Below are 18,721 nucleotides of genomic sequence, written 5' to 3'. Positions count from 1 at the left end.
GTTGACAAAATGCTGAAACCTCTGAACATTGCATCCAATCCTTTCCATCAGCCTCATGAGGCAGACAACAACCCCCATGAGGGTGATGGATGCAATGATTTCATTGGCAATAAAACCAGGAAGACTAAAAAGCCTGTTTTGCTTTAAATTCACCATATGGTCATTGTACAATGGGACATGAAGTAACCTGGGGGGGGGAGTGTGTGTTACAGCAATGGTTAACAGGTATTCTACTCTACCAGCCAGTTCTTCCTTTTCTCTCCCTACACCACACCTGGGTTCTTGCTTCATACCTCTGATCAGTAGCCCACAGACAGACACCAGTCAAGCCCCATCCTCCAGACTGAGCCCAAAACAATGCCCCTTCTGCCAACACTCATGCTGGAGCAGCTCTCCTATGAAGGCAGGCTGAGAAAGTTGGGGCTGTTCAGCCTGGAGAAGAGAAGCTGTATGGAGACCTCATAGCAGCTTCCAGTATCTGAACAGGGCCTGCAAGGATGCTGGAGAGGGACTCTTCATCAGGGACTGTAGTGATAGGATAAGGGTGATGGGTTCAAACTGAAACAGGGGAAGTTCAGGTTAGATACAAAGAAGTTCTTCATTGTGAGTGTGGTGAGGTGCTGGCACAAGGTGCCCAGAGAAGCTGTGGCTGCCCCATCCCTGTCAGTTTCCAAGGCCAGGCTGGACAGAGCTTGGAGGAACCTGGTCTAGTGGAAGGTGTCCCTGCCCATGGCAGGGGTTGGAACTGCTTGTGCTTTAAGGTCCCTTCCAATCAAAAACTGACTGGAAGGCAGCACCACACTGAGGTTATGTGGCAAAGCACAGCCAGTCCAAATTGCTGCCCGGCAAGCAATCTGGCAAGCCTGTAGCTCCGGTGGCTGTAAGGAAGCAGTGAACATAGGATGGAAAACTGCTGGGGAGGGGTGATAGAGGTCCCAAGAGAGAGAAATGCCTGGGGACAGAATAAGGGAGCAGATGGGTTCAGCAGGTAGTGCCATGCTGGCAGGAGCAAGTACCATCATCTTAACTCTGCTCACCTCAGCTCCAGAAGGGGCTGAGAGTTGATGGCAACAGCCCTCCCCAGTGCTGGGCAAGCTGGAATGAAGCCGCAGTTACCACAGAGTGCAGCTGAACTGACTGGGAGGACAGGAAGCGTGTGGAAAGAGAACATTGAGTGTCCTGGGCACCCTCAGGAAACCCCCTCTGCATCTTTGCCAAGTAATAAAATTGACAAGTGTGGTTGGCTGCACACCAGAAAGGTCCTGACATTTCAGAAATCCTTTGCTGTTTTACCTTTAATCAATCTGTACTAAGCCTCAAATATGAAAAGAAGTGCTTAGGGCAAAGGTGAATTTCATATTAAGAGTAAATTGCTTTGATGCTTGTCAATTTGCCAAGATCTTTACGGCAACGAAATGGTACTATTTCCCAGGCTCGTGGCATGGTCTTAAAGGCCACATCTCATGATGACTCTCTTCCTTTCTCTCCAGCTGTTGTTCATACCATAAAAGCCACAAGCATAAAGATGTTGCTGCTGCTGCTGCTTTTTGGTACCACAAGGTGAAAAAAGGCTGAACAATCCAAGTTGTTTCATGTTCCTGGAGCTTTACTGTAAAGGTGGAATGAAAACGGACCATGACAAGCTCATTGGCACTTTGCATGAAGATAATTATTTCACACATGTATTTATCTCCCTTCCCACTCCGTGGAGTTCATGTTCCTTCACAATCCAGCCCCACTACTTCTAAATCAGAACTACTGTATGTTCACAGTGAAGGTTCTCTGAATAAATGGCAAATACTTTTCACACCACACATTACAATTATTTGTGAAGATTGCTGTAAGAGTGAGAGTCATGTCCTCACTCGGCATTAAATCAGGAGCATCACGATCTGTGTAGGTCCAGAACTGAACTCTAGCTACATCAGGTTCATATAAAATGCACTTTTTTCGACTACCAGCACGTATGCTATGAAGTATAATCACAGAATCACAGTTGAGGTATGTCAGCAGTGTGTTGAGGTATGTAAGCAACATGCACCATGTGTGTACAGCTTCCCACACACAGGGCTAGCACTGTTCAGTGAAGATGCAATACCACCAAGGGCAGACTGTAACTTAGCTGCGCTCTTCTGATGAAACCAGACCAGAGCTAAGCTGGTGAATGGAGAATGCCACAACACCTAGAACCACAACAGACCCAGACCCATGCCAAGCACACAGGGCCAGCATGCTGCCTTGGTCCGATCAAGGGCCCAGCATTAATGCCTTTGTCCTCCTCCCCTTCCAAACAACTGTGACCAAAGCTGCTGCACCTCATAAAGAACACCACACACCTCCACTGAGCACCCATCTCCCCAGTTTGGCTCACTGTAAGCCACCCAGCCACCTCTGTGCCACCTCCCTGACAACCCCCACATACCCCTGCACACACATCCCTCAGACCCCTTATACACCTGCCCCTAGACCCCTCACATATCTTTTACGTATCCCCCAGACCCCCTACACATCCCTTACACCCCTTCACATCCCTTCTTATGCCCCTCTCACATTCCTTACATCACCTTCACACCCCTTACACGACCTTTACTCTTACTTACACACACCCAGACCCCTTACACCTACCCCAGGCCCCTATCCGTCCACACACCCCACACCCCCCTTCGGACCCCGAGGGCAGTCAATAGCATCCCCCGTCCCCATTTAACACCGGCGGCGTGCGCTTGCGCCGGTCCCCATCCCAGCAACGCGGCGGCGGCCGCGCTTCCGCTTCCCCGTCTGGCGCCCGAGCAGGAGGAATCCGTGCGCGCGCGGCCCGGGGCGGGCCGTTTCCTCCCCATCCCGGCGCCTGCGTGCGAGCGCCGCATCCCGCCCTTTCTTCCTCCTTCTCCTCTTCTTCAGTGGGGACCCCGCGGCTGCTCCGCTGCGCGCCCCGCCCCGGGCCGGGAATGCGCTGTTGGGCGGCCGGAGCTGCGCGTCAGGTGGGAGAGCGGGATGGAGGTGGAGGAGGCGTTCCCGCTGGTGGGGCAGATGGGGCCTTACCAGGTGTACCTGTGCGTCCTGCTGGCCGTGCTCCTGCAGGTGAGACACCGCCTGCCCCTCCTGCCCCTTTCCCGAGGGGAGGCGGTGCCGGGAGGAGGGCACCCCCACAGTGAATGTGGGGCGAGTGCGTGATGCTGTCTGTTGCCTTAAGGGTTATGCTTTGTGTGACTCGGTGAGCAAATCGGGAGTGTGCAGCTTGTGAGCTGCAGCGGAGTGGAATTAAACAGGTTTCCATGCGCTAGACTGGAAGGCAGCGACTGCTGTCACAGGCTGTGCTGGGAATCCTGTGCAACCTAGAGTCGGTGGCCTAGGGGAGTGAATTCTAGCTTGTGCGTGGCTTATTTGTGGTGGAAGGGCTTAAAAAGCAGAGGTCACTGGTACCTCTGTGTGTAGAAGCTCTCATCTAATCAGCTGATAGGCTGTGATTGGTTATGGTGCTTTGGTTTGCCTTGGCTTTAACCCTTAAGATGTAGGGTCTCAGCAGTAGATGTTTGGACAAGGCTTTACATTTTGGGTAGGCATGTTTGTAATCTGTGAGATGCAAAACTGTGGCCTTCTTAAGTTTCGTAATAAAATTGGAGTCCAAGGTAACAGCGGAGTGCTAAAATGTTGTTCAGCGGGTACATGACCAAGTGATGTGCTCTGCAACCAGGTTTGTCTTTACTTTCAGCTTTGCTTCCTCTTTGTTCCTGCTCCTTTGGGGTGGGGAGGGAAGATGAGGATAACATGTGCATCTTTACAGTCAGGTCCAGATGTAAAGTGTAGTTTGAATTTGAGAGAGGTTTGGTTTACTCAGTGTTAAAACTTAACTGTAGTGAATTCAGCTAGGCTGAGAAATGCTGGGTTACTGCCACTGTGGAAACCCACCTAGCTGCAGGAGGGAAAAGGGGAGCAAACTTAAGTGTCATTGAATCACAGAATGATTTGGGTTGGAAAGGACCTGAAGATCATCTAGTTTCAACTGCTGCCACTACCATGTTGCCAAAGGCTCTGTCCAACCTGGCCTTGAACACTGCCAGGGATGGAGCACTCACAACTTCCTTAGGCAACCCATTCCAGCACCTCACCACCCTCACAATAAAGAACTTCTTCCTTATGTCTAACCTGAACTTCCCCTGTTTCCGTTTGAACCCATCACCACTTGTCCTATCACTACAGTCCCTGATGAAGAGTCCTTCTCCAGCATCCTTATAGCCCCCTTTGGATACTGGAAGCTGTTCTGAGGTCTCCGCACAGCTTCTCTTCTCCATGCTGAGCATCTCCAATCTTCTCTGGGCAGCTAGGGTACAGGCAGAAGTATTAAGAAGCAGATTCTATGACCAAAGAAAATTCAGATGCCTGGTCCTGTCAGTTGTTAACTCTGTAGTTGATTGCAGAGCTGCAATGATGAAGAGCAAAAGCTTTGTAGGTTTCTGTTTCCTCTTACTGTTTCTTTCTCTCTTTGAAACCCCCCACTGATTTAGCTGATTAATCCTTTAAAATTAGACATTGTTCTACTGGCTGGCTGGGAAGTTTGCATGCTCACTGAAGATTAGGGATTAAGGAAGCAATAGTTATTTTATCTTCCAGCGCTGTTTGTGTTCTGGAATGAGCTGCAACCAGTGCTCTGTATTCCCGGAGTTTTAAGTAGCATGGGTCAGCTGGTTTTTAATGCTCGTGTTGGTTTGTTTACTGGTTCACCTTGCATTTCTACTGGCCAAAGTAAACTTCTTTAAACAGAATCTTTACAAATCTTGGAACTAATTCAGAATAACTAAAGGAAAAAAGTTATCAGGTTTGCAGGTTGTTTTTTCTTTCTTCTTATCTTTAATTCTTGAACCTCACCAATGAGGACCATCGCCTGACTGATAGGGGTTCTTTGCTTCAGATCATGCAGGCGCAGGAGTTTGTAAAGGATTTAGATGTGAAGTTTGTTGTCTGTCTGTGAATAGATTTGGACTTGCACAACTGGTTCCTGCTTGGGTGTTTGATTGCTTTCTGTGTTCCTTTATTGGTGCCAAGTTACATAATGTGTCACTGGGATGTGACACCATAGAGCTAGGGTAATCATGGGCTCCCTTAGTGGACAAGGTGCACCATCTGGCTGCAGAAGAACTGTTAGTTTCTGTCACTGGTTCTGCCATGAGCTGATTATTCTTTTTTATTGCTGTCACAGAACCAATACATTGAGGCTAAATGAAATTTTGGTGCAAACTCAAAGCTCCACCAACACTGACTACAGATTCGGTACATCCCATGGATTTGTCACCACACTGCTGATTCTTAAACTTTGTGGCCGGTGATCCAAAATGTGCAATCACTGTCACCTACAAAGGGAGAGTGATTATGTGTTACTCTCAACCTCGTGTTACCTTGGATGGTGTCCTGACCCAAGGGGAGAGTCCCCAGCTGCAGGCCCACTGCTCTGAGGAGGACTGACTGCATGTGTCTTTTTGGTCTACCCTGCTTGAATCTGAGCTGTGGTCAGATATGGTTATGTAGCCCCCCATGGGCTCAGGGTCCCAACTTCCTCAGTCCTGCACCCACCAACTCACCACATGGTTGGGACAAGAGCTGTGCATGCAAGGAAGCTCACCCAGGCATTTGTCTGTGGGGGGAAGCTCTTGAGGGCTTTGTCAGGGTGGGTGTAGGTGCCACAATTGCTTGTTTCCCTGTCCCTTCCCATGTTCTCCCTCAGTTGCTTTGTGTTTTCACATTTGCCTATTAGTATAAAAAAAGCATTTCTATGTACTTAGAGGTAGGAATGCCATATGGGTGTGAACTGATTTTGTCTACTGTCAAGTCCCTTCATCACTGATTCTAATATACTGAGCTTAAACTCTGCTTTCCCTGCCCCGTAAGATCCCCAGCAGATGTTCTTGCTTTCCTTGAAAGCTTTTATGCCTTTTCATTGATTCATCTTTCTGATCTTTTGAATTTCATACTTTCTAGGTATTTTCCATCATTTTAGTGGTTTTCTGCTCATATAGATTCCTCCAGTAAACTACTTCTGCCATGTACTCATACTGAGATGCCGGTGTATCTTGACTCTGAATTCAAATTACAAACATAGTTTAGCTCACAGAGTTTCTTTCAGCCAAGTTGTACCAAACAACTGTGTGTGCGTGGGGGAGACTTTCCACATGGTAGTCAATGGGCTTGAGTGAACTGGTACTGGACCTGTGAAATGAGCTTACTGACAGTGGCAAAAAACCTCCAGGTTGCTTGTAGTCACAAAAATGGATTTGCGTGTCATCAGTGTAAAACCAGATTAATTTTAAGTCTTATGGGCTGCTGCTTTCATTTCTTTGCCTATTTGTATTATTGCTCTGCTACCTGCTGGTGTTACTCATTAACTCGTTGAGCTGTTATTGTATTAAGGTAATCCTGGCTTAATCACTGCCAACTTGATGGGACTTTGGAAGACTTCTAGGAATGTTCTGATAACTTCATAATGGAGTGATGACAGTTAATGTAGAGAAACATTTTTTTTCCTGAAATCTGTGGAATTACCTGAAGACAGAACTTACCTGCAAGAATGTAGGGATAGACTAACAATATGAATTTGAGGCTGGATTAGTCTTGCCTTTCCAGTGTATCTTTAAGAGGGTGAGAGAGGAATAAAGGGGAGCTGGTAACTCTTGGAATACTTAGGACATTACTTTGAACTAAAAGTCATTGCTTGATACCTATTGATTACTAGAAGGGTGTTCACTACCTTCTGAAGGAATTCTATTGAAGCATTATTAAAGAGTGGTGTCTTTTAAACCTGCAGAAATCTGAGAATGGAAATGTGTTCTTCTATTAAAAGGTGTGTTAAAACATGTTGGAGTTGAAAAGGGAGGTATTGTTTGCACAGCTGTAAAAGGTTTTGCCTGAAGTTAGGTAATCTGTATTGCACAGCAGTCTGGACAATTACCAAGGTGGTGTTTCCCTCCAGTGTATTACTAGCTGAAGGGAAGATGGAAAAACAGTTAGGATGGTAACATCAAGTTCCTGGAATAACAGTTTGGTTTAAGGCAAAGGCATTCTTGATGCAGTACAGTTATAATGAGTAGTGCTGCTACTATCTCTTTGCAGGTGGCAGCAAGATCATACATGATATCTATCATTGGAATATCCCAATGCAAAAAGCTGCTTTTAATCAGCCCAGCTGCATAAGTGTTTTAAGGGAAAGCAGATTCTGGGACTTGTGGCTTAAGTAAGTGCTCTGGGTTCAGCAGTAGCAGTTATTTTTCTCCTTCTTCGTAGCTGGTGCAATGCTGTGTTTTGACTTTTGGCCTGGGAACAGCACTGATAACATTGATGTTTTTAGTTACTGCTCAAATGTTTTAGTCTGACCAAGGACTTTCTGAGCCTCATGCTCTGCCAGGGAGGAGGGGAGGCTGGGAGGAAGCAGAGACAGGACACCTGACCCAGGCTAGACAAAGAGGTATTCCGTACCACAGCACGTCATGCCCAGGATGTAATGGGGAGTTACCCGGAAGGGCTAGGGACTGCAGGGTTGGACGAGGTATCGGTTGGTGCTTGGCTGGGGGGAATGGGGCGAGTTATTGGTCGGCTGGTGTTGAGGTGTTGTATTCTTTCCTCTTGTTATTTCCTTTATCATTATTATTATTGGTGGTAGCAGCAGTGATTTGTGTTATACCTTAGTTACTAAACTGTTCTTATCTCAACCCGTGGGAGTTGCATTCTTTTCGATTCTCCTCTCCATCCCTCCAGGGGTAGAGGGAGGGAAAGAAGGGAGGGGGAGTGAGTGAACGAGCTGTGTGGTTGGGTTTAAACCACGACAGTAAGGCAGGCTTGTCCCAAAATAGTTCTAAAGTAGTGGTGCCTGTCTGCAGATAGGATAGAGATGTGATCCCAGACATAGCCTTCTTTTTTGACGAGGCTATGACCCTGTTTCTTGACCTTATTTTTATCTGCCCTCCACCTGCATACACATTCTGTGTCTTTAGTGGCATGAGACATCACTCTGTAGTTGTAATGATGGTAATAAAATAGTTTGTCAACCAATCTTAGCTTAATACTTACATTTGCATGAGTCTATTAAGCTGTTCTTTGAAGTAGCCATAAGTGATCATGCATTGGGCAGCTTATTCCCAGTCCTTGAATAGGGCTTTATCTGAATAGAAAGTACAAACCAAATCTGAAATGTAATGAACAATTTAAAATTAAGGGAAAAGGTGGCTTTAGCACAAATTGCTAGTATAGGGTGATGAAGTTATTCCAGGGGCTTCATGACAGGTATGCTGTTTACCCAAAATTACTTGCAGTGTGCCTTAGTTCAACTATAAGTACCTGTAAGGTATGTAAGCAACGTGGCAGAGAGCAAAACGATTTACAGAATTGCTGCGTACCTTCCTTTGATTGCCTCCCTGTTTGGCTTTTTCTCTTGATGTCTATGGGAGAAGTAAAAGTTTTAAGTCCCTCTGATTCTCAAGAAAGTTGCAGAATGTGTGTCAAAATGTGCAGCCTCTTACACAGAGATGTGGTTTCAAACATGGCATGAGTACAGACATTAAGAGGAGGGGCCAAAATTTTTATTTCTTTAGGTAAGCTTCTTATTCCTACATCTTTTTGTGCATTGCATCTTACTTGGAACATGCTTGTGCTAAAGGGTGGTGTCGCTTTACTTGCGGAAGTGATGAAGCCTTTTAGAGCATCACTGAATATAGCTCCTTCTTTTGGTATAGCTTGCTCCTGCTTGGGAAGCAAAATAAGCAAGGTGAGTGTGAGTATGTAAACTAATCACACAAAGAGATGCTGATTTAGCTAAGAACATCTCTACCTCAAAGTTGGTGGAATTTCTAAGTGAAGACCCATCCTACTATTTGCTACGGTTATGCATGTCTCATCTTTGAAGGAAAAAAGTGTACTACTTCAGTCACCTGTTACGTTTAATTTCAATGATTTAGATGCTAAGACTCTTTTAAATAGTTAACTTGTCATTTTCCAAAAATCATCCTGAGTGAAGGGTGGGTCATGAATACCTTATCAGCTGCTTACATCTCAGTCTTCCCTCAAAATTCTGTTATGTCTTAATCCGGACCAGTGCATCCTCCAATTTGTGGCTTGTATTCAGGGGGAAAATGTGGTCAGAGTGAGCTTGAGGCATCAAACATGAGCTGTAGCTGCATCTGAACTGCAAAGCACATGTAATTGAGCTCTTTATTTGGGTAGTTCTCAAAGTGTCATTCACAGGTGCTAGGTCTTTTGCTCTTCTAATCATCACTAGATTCACTCAGACTTTACAACCACTTGTTCTGCGTGTATATATATCTGTATCCACACATCCATCCAGTCAGTTTTTGCAGCTTAACTTACTAGGCTGACTTCAATTTCTGTCTAGTCTTAGAAGATGCCTGTTCAGTGTGCTGTTGTAAAGATCTTAACAGAATTACTGCTGATGGGCACAGCAAGATGCATGAGTTTTGGGAGAAGCATGGGGAAGTAGACATTCTGAAGGCCTAGCAACACAGGGAAGGAAGCAGATTGTTGCGTCTATTAAAAAATAAAAGAAGCTATTTTAAAAAGTGAGGGCTGCATGCTGTGTAAAGAGCGCAGTTGTCAGAAGGAACTGGCTCTTGGGCTCTGTAGCTGTGGCTGAATTTGCTTTTGCAATGTCTTTTTAACAGCTGGGTTGGAAGGTGCCTGGGAGGCACAGTGTCAGTGGTGATTGTTGTCTTTGTATGGAATGTGGGTAAAATGTATGGGGAGATGCTTTTACATTGGTAACAATAAAGTTATTGTTACGTAAAATATTTTCTGCTGTGGTTGGTGTTTGGATTCAGTGGGAGCTGAATCAATCCTATCTTCTGCATTAATCAAGATGGCTTTTAGCTTGGTAGACTGTTGAGATATTCCACCTAGCCCGACTGTCCTCTTAGCACCCTTGGAAAATGAGCCTGGGAGGTAACATAATTTGACTGCATAGCAAAGACTATGGATTAAAAGTATTTGTTTTATGACACATTATTTCCCTTCCCTTTCCATACGTACACAGTCTCCTATTTCCTGTGTTTTGTAGGCAGTAAATTACCTGTGTTTTTCTGTTAGCAAGCCACATCATCAACTTGGTTTTGGGAGTTTTTCTGAAGTAGTTAACTACTATACACCTACTATATAGTTATATACACCTTTACATATTGCATAGAGGTATTAGAGTGCTTCATGCACATTGTTTGCGTTGAGTAAAACCTCTGCTTGCTGTTTCAAAGTGTCAGCCCAATGGGACTGGAGTCCCTCTAGAGCAATAGGATCTGTTTTCTAGGTCTTGTCTGTTTACAATATTACCTCTAACTTTGGAACTTAACCGGGTTAAATGTTGTATTTGTGTTCACCTGGTTATTTTGCTAATCCTGGTGAGCTTTGAGGGGAAAGGGTGTTAAGAATTTGCCTTGGAAGGCACAATGAAGATTTTGGGATCCTTCGGTAAGGAAAGTTGAAGAGAGTTGTATATATAGCTTATTCCAGCTTTCTGCTTGTACATCTTACACACATCATAAAATCATGGAACGGCTTTGGTTGGAAAGGACCATAAGATCATCTTTTTCCAACCCCCTGCCATGGGCAGGGACACCTCACACTAGACCATGTCACCCAGGGCTCTGTCCAGCCTGGCCTAACACTGACAGGGGTGGAGCATTCACCAGTTCTTTGGGCAACCTGTTCCAATGCCTCACCATGCTCACAGTAAAGACCTTCTTCGTTATATCTAACTTGAACTTACCCTGTTTCAGTTTGAACGCATCACCCCTTGTCCTATCACTACAGTCCCTGATGAAGAGTCTTTCTCCAGCATCCTTGTAGGCCCCTTCAGACACTGGAAGCTGCTCTGAAGCCTCCACGCAGCCTTCTCTTCTCCAGGCTGAACAGCCCCAACTTTCTCAGCCTGTCTTCATGCAGGAGGTGCTCCAGCTCCTGAGCATCCTCGTGGCCTCCCCTGGACTTGCTCCAGCAGCTCCATGTTCTTCTTACACTGAGGACGCCAGAACTACATGCAGTAAATACCACCAATGTCCTTCTTTTTGTCTGGATATTTAAATGGCAGAAACTTCTGGTGCAATACACACCAAAACTTAGCATACAGTCTATGCTTTTATTGCATCTTTTTACCATGTTAAAAGCTTTGGTTCTTTGGTAGCAAGGAAGTCAAGGCACAGCCAAGAATATGCTTTTCTCATAGCCTTAGGAGAACTCCCTCTGAGACCAAGATGCTCACCCACTATTCTTTGGCAGTGTCCCAGACCAGAGTGCTAAGGTGAGGACTCTGACCTCTTACAAGGCTGTGACTGAGTTATATTGTTAGCCAAAGCAGGCTGGAAGATAGGGAGAGAAAGATGAAATGCAAACAGAAGAATAATCCTGCTTGTTGAAGCAGGACTACATTGTGCCTGCTACTTGTCAGCCCACAATTTTTTGCCTTCTTTTACCAGCAGTTCCTGATGTTTTGTTCATGTTATTCTATAATGCCATTGAGACAGTTCAGTCCTGGGCTGGTTTGTAGTATATTTGTAAACTGGAATGGGAACTTCTGGCACTTTTTTTGCTTGGGCTTCATATAAGTCCTTCTTTACATAAGAAGAGTGGAGTGGCACTCCTGGCATGGTATTGATGGAACTGTACAGCTGGCGTTCCACTGAGGAGTCTTGACACTTAATGTCATTTAACTTTCTTGAATATTCCTGCTATTGGGTAACACCAACAAACATGTCTCTATATTCATGCATTTCCTGATTCAACAGGTCAGTTGAAAGTGTTTCTGTCTTTGTTACATATCCTTGCTTACTGCAGCCACTAGGATGCTTAAGGGTGAATTTTTTCATTGGAAACAATCTGTAGTGTTTCTTTATGTGCTTCTGTCTCTTGTATTTTGATTTAGTTTTCTGCAGCTGGGGTGGGTTTCACCTCGAGCGAAAATGAAAAGCATTATGCTTGTGTTCTCTAAACCAAATGCTTTGAGGATTTCATTTCCTGAACTACTTCAGAAGTATGTTTATTGTTTCACAAGACAAAAGCAAAGATGTTATCACTTAGTCCTGATGTGGAATAGTCTGAGTGAGTCAGATCACAGGGATGTACCACAGATCACCACCTGGAATTCTCATTTCAAACTGTTCTTGAGTTCTGTAGTCACACATCCCTAGCTACATGGATACCTCCCTAGCTTTTTAGCACCTCTTTCCCCATGTAATCTTAGTCATTGCTTTATTTCCTAGATGAGTTCTTCTACTTTTCATTGTAGTCTGTCTAGTTGTCCTTTAGCTTAATAACAGAGTAAGGAGATTGTGGATTTTCTTCTAAATTCATTTCTATTATTCTATAGTTTCATACTAAAAAGTTGAAACAGATTGATTTTCTTAAACTGTGGCAGGAGGTAAATAGTTTTCTCATGCAGAATGCAAAAAGGAGCTCATGGAAAGAAAATGCTTTCAGGTAATAACTCGGAGGGTCTCTGTTAGTTTAGTGGCAATTCTCTTTTAGGACTGGGTGTAACTGCTGTACTGAACAGAATCAGATTACCTAGGGGTGCTTGCATCAAAATGCAGAGGTCCTCAGAATTCAGAGGTCCTCGGACTTCTTTTTTTTGTGCCTATGTAGGATCTTTCCAGTTTTGAGAATTTTGTATCACCTTTCTGAGAGAACACCTCCCTGCAGGTACATTCTTTACGTATGGAAGGAATACGTAATGGAGGAGATGCTAAGAGCAGAGCAAGGACTGCATTCAGGAGGTGGCTAAAGTGGGGTTTGAGGGATGGAGAGGCATGCCCGAGGGTTTGGGGTTTTTCTGTGGAAGACATAATAAGCAGGATAAGTGACAGGACTTCTTGTTCACTTGTTTTTCAGGAGATACTGTGCTGGGTTACTGTTCCACAGTGAGAGCTTGAGGCAAGAGGTGGTTTTATTTGACGAGTAAGGGGTCTTTGTGTTGTTACCAGCAACTCTTTTTGTCTCTCAGCCTTTATATTGTCTTGTGTTGTAGAATTCATGCCACTTCCGTGTTCAAACAGGTCTAAAAGCACATGGGTTTTAAGACAGTTGTAATGTAGCCTGTTAAAGCAGTGGCCTGTGAATGCTCATCATTTGCTGTCAGCAGTGGGGCAGCTCTATACCAGGCTTGAAATGTCTGGTTTCCAGCAATTTTATTTATTCTTTCCTAAACAATGACACTGTTGTGGTTTAAACTGATCCACACAGCTCGTTCACTCGCTCCCCCCCCCTTTTTCCCCTCTTTCTTTCCTCCCCCAACCCCTCTGCTCCCAGAGGAATGGGGAGGAGAATCAAGAGAATGTAACTGCCACTGGTTGAGATAAGAACAGCCAAGTAACCTAAGGTATAACACAAATCACTACTGCTACCACCAATGATAACAATGGTAAGAGAAAATAACAAGAGAAGAGAATACAATACCACTGCCGAACGAGTTTGACCCCCTCAAAGAGAGCCCGTGCCCTTCCGGGTAACTCCCAGTTACCTCCCTGGGCATGACGTGCTGTGGTATGGAATACCTCTTTGGTCAGCTTGGGTCAGGTGTCCTATCTCTGCTTCCTTCCGGCCTCCCCTCCTCCCTGGCAGAGCATGAGACTCACAAAGTCCTTAGTCAGGGTAAACATTACTTAGCAACAGTTTAAAACAATCAGTGTTATCAGCTCTCTGCCCAGGCTGGAAGTCAAAACACAGCGCTGCGCCAGCTACTAAGAAGGAGAAAAACTGCTACTGGTGAACCCAGAACAGCCACAACTGTTAATTCGCTTTATTTAGACCTCATGTTATTACAAATGTATAGATACATTTAAAAAAAACATATTCACATGTGTGCCTCACTTTTTGTTTTCTTTTTTTTTTTTTTTTTTTAGAGTAAAAGAGGATCACAGAAGATAAAAAATAAGAAAGAATTAATTTTGGTAAAACTGGGAATGATTAGATAAGGGACACTGAGGAGCAGATCTGTTCCAAATACCAAATTAGAGACATGAATGACACAGGTGGAAGAAGAGGATACAACAGAGTAATATAATTGCATTAAATAAGTATTATTTTATCTCCTTTGTACTAGTAATATCCAGGAGGTTTACTTGCTGTGAGTCAGGGGCCTCTGACTGAGGGAAGGGTGTCAGGAAAGGAACTTATTTTCTCTTAAATAATCAACAGATTAACAAGTGCAATAACCACTGCGTTGTGATTCTTTAGTGTGTGATATTTGGTAGATGGGGGCTATACATGGCACCTTGTATTGGTAGAATATGAATATAAAATAGGATTATTTCTTAATATGGATTTGGTGCAGCTGTAGAGGAATCATGTTTAGCGTCTTTGATGGTTTTTGTCTTTTATGCCAGCTCTATGTGGCCACTGAAGCCATCCTCATCGCATTGGTGGGCGCAACTCCTCCCTACCACTGGGATCTCCATGAGCTCTCAGCTAATCAGAGCCATGGCAACCAGTCAGTGAGCGAGCAGAGAGCTTTTGGGGAATGGCTTCTGACCGCCAATGGCAGTGAGGTGCACAAGCACGTACGCTTCGGCAGCAGCTTCACATCGATAGTCTCTGAGGTAAGTCTGAAATGGGTTTTGCTGCCTCATGTGTGAGCAGGAAGTCTTATTGGATTGGTAACAGGGGGCTGGTTGTACTGCTTCTTGCTGTCATACTAATGCATGTTTTGTTTAACAAGTGAAATGGGTGCTACCTCCTGATCGAGAACAGGTAATCTGCTCGTATCTGTAGCAGGAACAAAAACTAGCTTTATTTTACTATTCAGATGTTGAGCAAAGTTCTGCTCCAAAACTTCCCGCTTCTTCTATGTCAAAGTTACATATTGGATCCTGTAGCCTGGTTCTACAATTGTGCTGGAATCATGCCATTCATCATACTAGCATGCTCAAAATCCGTTACGGGCCCTGAGCTCTTTTTGGCCACCTCTTTTGTAATTCCCTTGCTAAGGTCAAGTGCATGTAGTGCATCCCTCATGCAGCGAGCAAACAGTGGAGGCACTGGAGAGGAAGATGCTTCTGCAGTCTTTGCAGCTCCAGGTATGAGGGAAGATGTGGTCAGTGGGGAATCGGGTGGACAAAGCAGCTCCTCCCATTCTATCTCCAAACAAGCTTTAGCCTTATTGGCATGGCCTTCGTGTTTTGTAAGTGCCTTCTTTCATGGTCTAGCCAGTTCCTACAGAAATGATTCAAGATTCTGTACTGATTTGTGCAACAGCTGCCCCTTGCTGGGGCCTTCAGTCTCTGTTACTGTCAAATTCTTCTGTGAAAGAGCCCTGAGTGCATCTCTGAAAGACCTGAATTTAGAGCTGCACAGTTAAGTTGAATGTCGTACCACTTGATAATTTAGGGCTGTTGTCCAGAGGTATTAATGCAATTTGAAGTAGTCCTGCAAAGCACTTAACTTTATTGGTTAGGAGCATATTAATAAAAACTGCTGGCTTTGAAACAGTTCCAAGCAGTTATGTATGACAGGTATTGCTGCTCATTCTCCTAATAGAGTATGAGTATATATGCCACAATTTAATTTAAAACCCCAATGGGTGGTGGAATTTCTTAAGCGTGATTCAAAGCTCAGATTTTCAAACTTTCTCTAAGCTTTTTCTTTTTTGCTTTTTATTTATGCAAGAATCTTCAACTTGACAAGTCAGACATGTTTGTGGAGCCTGTGAGTGCTTTAGGACTTAATATTCTTGTGTGTTTTAGTTGCATAAATAAGAAATGCAGATAAATAACAAAATTCACTTGGAAAATACAAACCAAAAAGAAATCCCAAGGTGACTTCTGTAGATCCTGCTTTTTAGTTCTTTAACAAACTTCTCAGTAAGGGCCCATGTGTATAAAATCTCGTTACTTCTCCCATTTCCAACTGTTAAAATACATTTCCTTAGAAGTTGTTACGCGAATATGTGGTGTATTTGGAAGTTATGTGCTAAATAAATGAGATCATGCTTATTTGGTGGTTCTCATCACTAATTTCATTACTGATGTATAAAGAAGCTTTTTCTACATTCATGCATGTTTTGTGGCATCACTTCTAAATAAGGGGACCATTGAAAACTGACACTGAAATATAATCCAATGTAAAAAGGTTAAGTTGTGAAAATCAAACGTATGTATGTAATATGCTTTATGTACAAGAGGAAAGCCTGGAGCCCTTTAAAGGGCTGCATAGCTGTTGAGATTAATTTGCAGCACAAATACTGCTTTGCAACCAAATTATCCCTTAATCCCTGAATGATTCAGAAAGCATTTTGAGTGCTGGCAGCTTTCGTATTCCAAAAGTTAGGGTCTGATTCTTCTAACTCTTACAGAACACACTGGCCATGTTATTTCAAGACAAAATTAAACTCCTCTGCTCTTATTATACAAATGTATTTTTCTGAGAATTGTTTTTAAAATCTAGAGAAGCTTCTAAAGCTGATTTGTGGTCACGTGGTTGGTTTTAGAAGTGAATTTTGTCAATGTTGATGCTTTATGGGCACATTACCTACTGTATCAGTAAACACCTCACCATTAAAGTGACAATTCAAAATGAAACATATACTGAGAGTAAGCAAGTTACTTTCTTGGAGCTTCTGAGTGATTTTGTTTCGCTAGCTCCCTAATCTTGGTGAGGTTTAATTGCATAGCTATGCACTCATGGTGAAGTAGTTCATAACTGAGTTTTGAAATAATATAAGCTTTGCTAGAAAGGATATCTAATGGGATTTTGGTAGAGGAAGAGAAGATTATGAGGAGAAGATTAGAGTGTTATTACAGGGATAATGACATAATCACGAGCTTACCAGCAGAGGAAGAAAAGTTGGGTGTCAGTAAAATGGTACATTATCTCAAGATGCAAGAAGAGTAGAAAAAGTAAAGAGCACAAGATATTTCCTTTTGTATTCTAAACGCTTCGTAACTTTTGAACAGTGAGAGCATGGCATCTGTTCATTCTACAGATGTGTGGAGGGAAATTTCCTGTCAGGCTCAATCTGAGACAAGAAGTCTGTAAGAATCAAACATGTGAAGGTCAGGTTTGTGTTTGGAATGGAGAAGAACTGGAAATGACACGAAGTACGCTATAAAAGAGATGAGTATTTGCAATACCAGAAAACTTGGCTAATGCTACCAAAGTGTTTCTCGGTGACAAGACTCATAAAGAAGTGTATGAGCATACACATTAAACGGGAAGTTCAGGTTAGATACAAGGAAGAAGTTCTTTACTGTGAGGGTGATGAGGCACTGGAAGAGGTTGCCCAAAGAACTGGTGAAGGCTCCATACCTGGCAGTGTTCAAGGCCAGGTTGGATGGAGTCTTGGGTGACATGGTTTAGTGTGAGGCCCCCCTGCACATGGCAGGGGGGTTGGAACTGGATGATTTTAAGGTCCTTTCCAACCCAAACCATTCTGTGACTCTATAAGGAGGAGCATATACAGGATTATCTTTGGACATACACCAGAGTTTTTATTTTTGCATAGTGTACTTACAATAATGTCATGAGATAGGACTGAGTCTGAGTTAGATTTATGTGAGAAAAGGCAATAAAAGGAAGATTGGGAGAAGGCTGCAAAAACGACAGTATTCCAAGGGATCTGTCCTGGATTTTAGTATCAAAGACTACACATGATCTGGGGGAACTGTGCAGTTGGTTAGTACCACCCACTGAGTCTGGGAGACTGCAGTTGTGTTTGGTGACTGAATGTGATGCTAAGGATATTTACACAAAGCTTGATCTTCCTTCAAGTATGTGTCATCCCCCCCCCAGCTGTTAGCTGTTGCTGTACTGCTCGGATTCTGGTTAATTCACTCTTTTTCCTCCATCCAGTGGTTTTTAATCGGCAACACATCATACAAAGTGAGTGCTGCCAGTTCTTTCTACTTCAGTGGTGTGTTTGTTGGAGCAATCTCCTTTGGCCAGCTCTCTGACCGCTTTGGGAGGAAGAAAGTCTATCTCACAGGTAACCAGTGCCACCTAACAGCATGAATGAAGTAGAGGTGGTGTGGCTCTGAAGAAGTGGCAAGAGCCCAGTTTCTGCTGAGAGCTTAATATGCAGTAGTGAATCATATGCTGTAATTTTTGATTTTGTTTTGTCCTTCTGGTATACTTCAGAAATATAAGCAGGAGCAAGAAATTAGTATTTGTCTATTCAGTCACCATCTGAATAGCTGGGAGGTATTCTGGATTTAGGAATCATACCATACGGGCTTACACTCATGCATATCATGTTCCTGAGATCTCCACATGTTGCTATTAATATTCCTGATAACTTATTGGTGATGTTCTTGATGTATAACCTGCTAGGAATTTGCTGTACTGACTAAATCATGCAGACAGGAGGTAAATTTTATGTATTTGTGTTCTTCATTGTGTTTTAAAGCTCAAAAGCTTTTTTATTGTCCCCAGATCAAACAAAATTTGGAACTTCATGTTTTATGGGTGTATATGTGAAGTTGTGTGTCCATGGATTAGCATGTAGAGCTAGAAACAGATTATTTTCTTAAAGGAAAACCCCATTCAAAGCAGATAAAGGTGGGCCTGCTGTGCAGTGCAAACTCCCCATATACCACCCCAGTAATGTTTCTCGTCTCTAGTTTGCATAGACTACTTTCCAAGAATGAGAGGGGCGGAACTTGATCATGTATTTCATCTGTGTCTTCTGTGTGGGGATAAATATCAAACTAACTTAACTGGAGCCAGACAGTAATTCTGAGTATATGAAAAA

The 18,721-nt window shown here is 43.6% G+C and overlaps 1 protein-coding gene across 3 annotated transcripts in view; it reads left to right on the top strand.

Annotated features, from left to right (window-relative positions):
• The first annotated feature begins 2,747 nt into the window (after positions 1–2,747).
• Positions 2,748–18,721, top strand: part of SLC22A15 (solute carrier family 22 member 15) — a 31,495-nt gene continuing 15,521 nt past the window's right edge. For all 3 annotated transcript variants that reach the window (XM_065676324.1, XM_065676323.1, XM_065676322.1), the window contains exons 1-3: positions 2,748–3,081; positions 14,364–14,576; positions 17,824–17,956. In XM_065676324.1, coding sequence (XP_065532396.1) covers positions 2,995–3,081; positions 14,364–14,576; positions 17,824–17,956 — 433 coding nt within the window. In that variant the 5' untranslated portion in view covers positions 2,748–2,994. The remainder of the gene's footprint in view (positions 3,082–14,363; positions 14,577–17,823; positions 17,957–18,721) is intronic.

The sequence above is a fragment of the Lathamus discolor genome, chromosome 4, assembly GCF_037157495.1.
Source record: "Lathamus discolor isolate bLatDis1 chromosome 4, bLatDis1.hap1, whole genome shotgun sequence".
NCBI lineage: Eukaryota > Metazoa > Chordata > Aves > Psittaciformes > Psittacidae > Lathamus > Lathamus discolor.
This window is presented reverse-complemented; position numbering and strand designations above follow the sequence as displayed.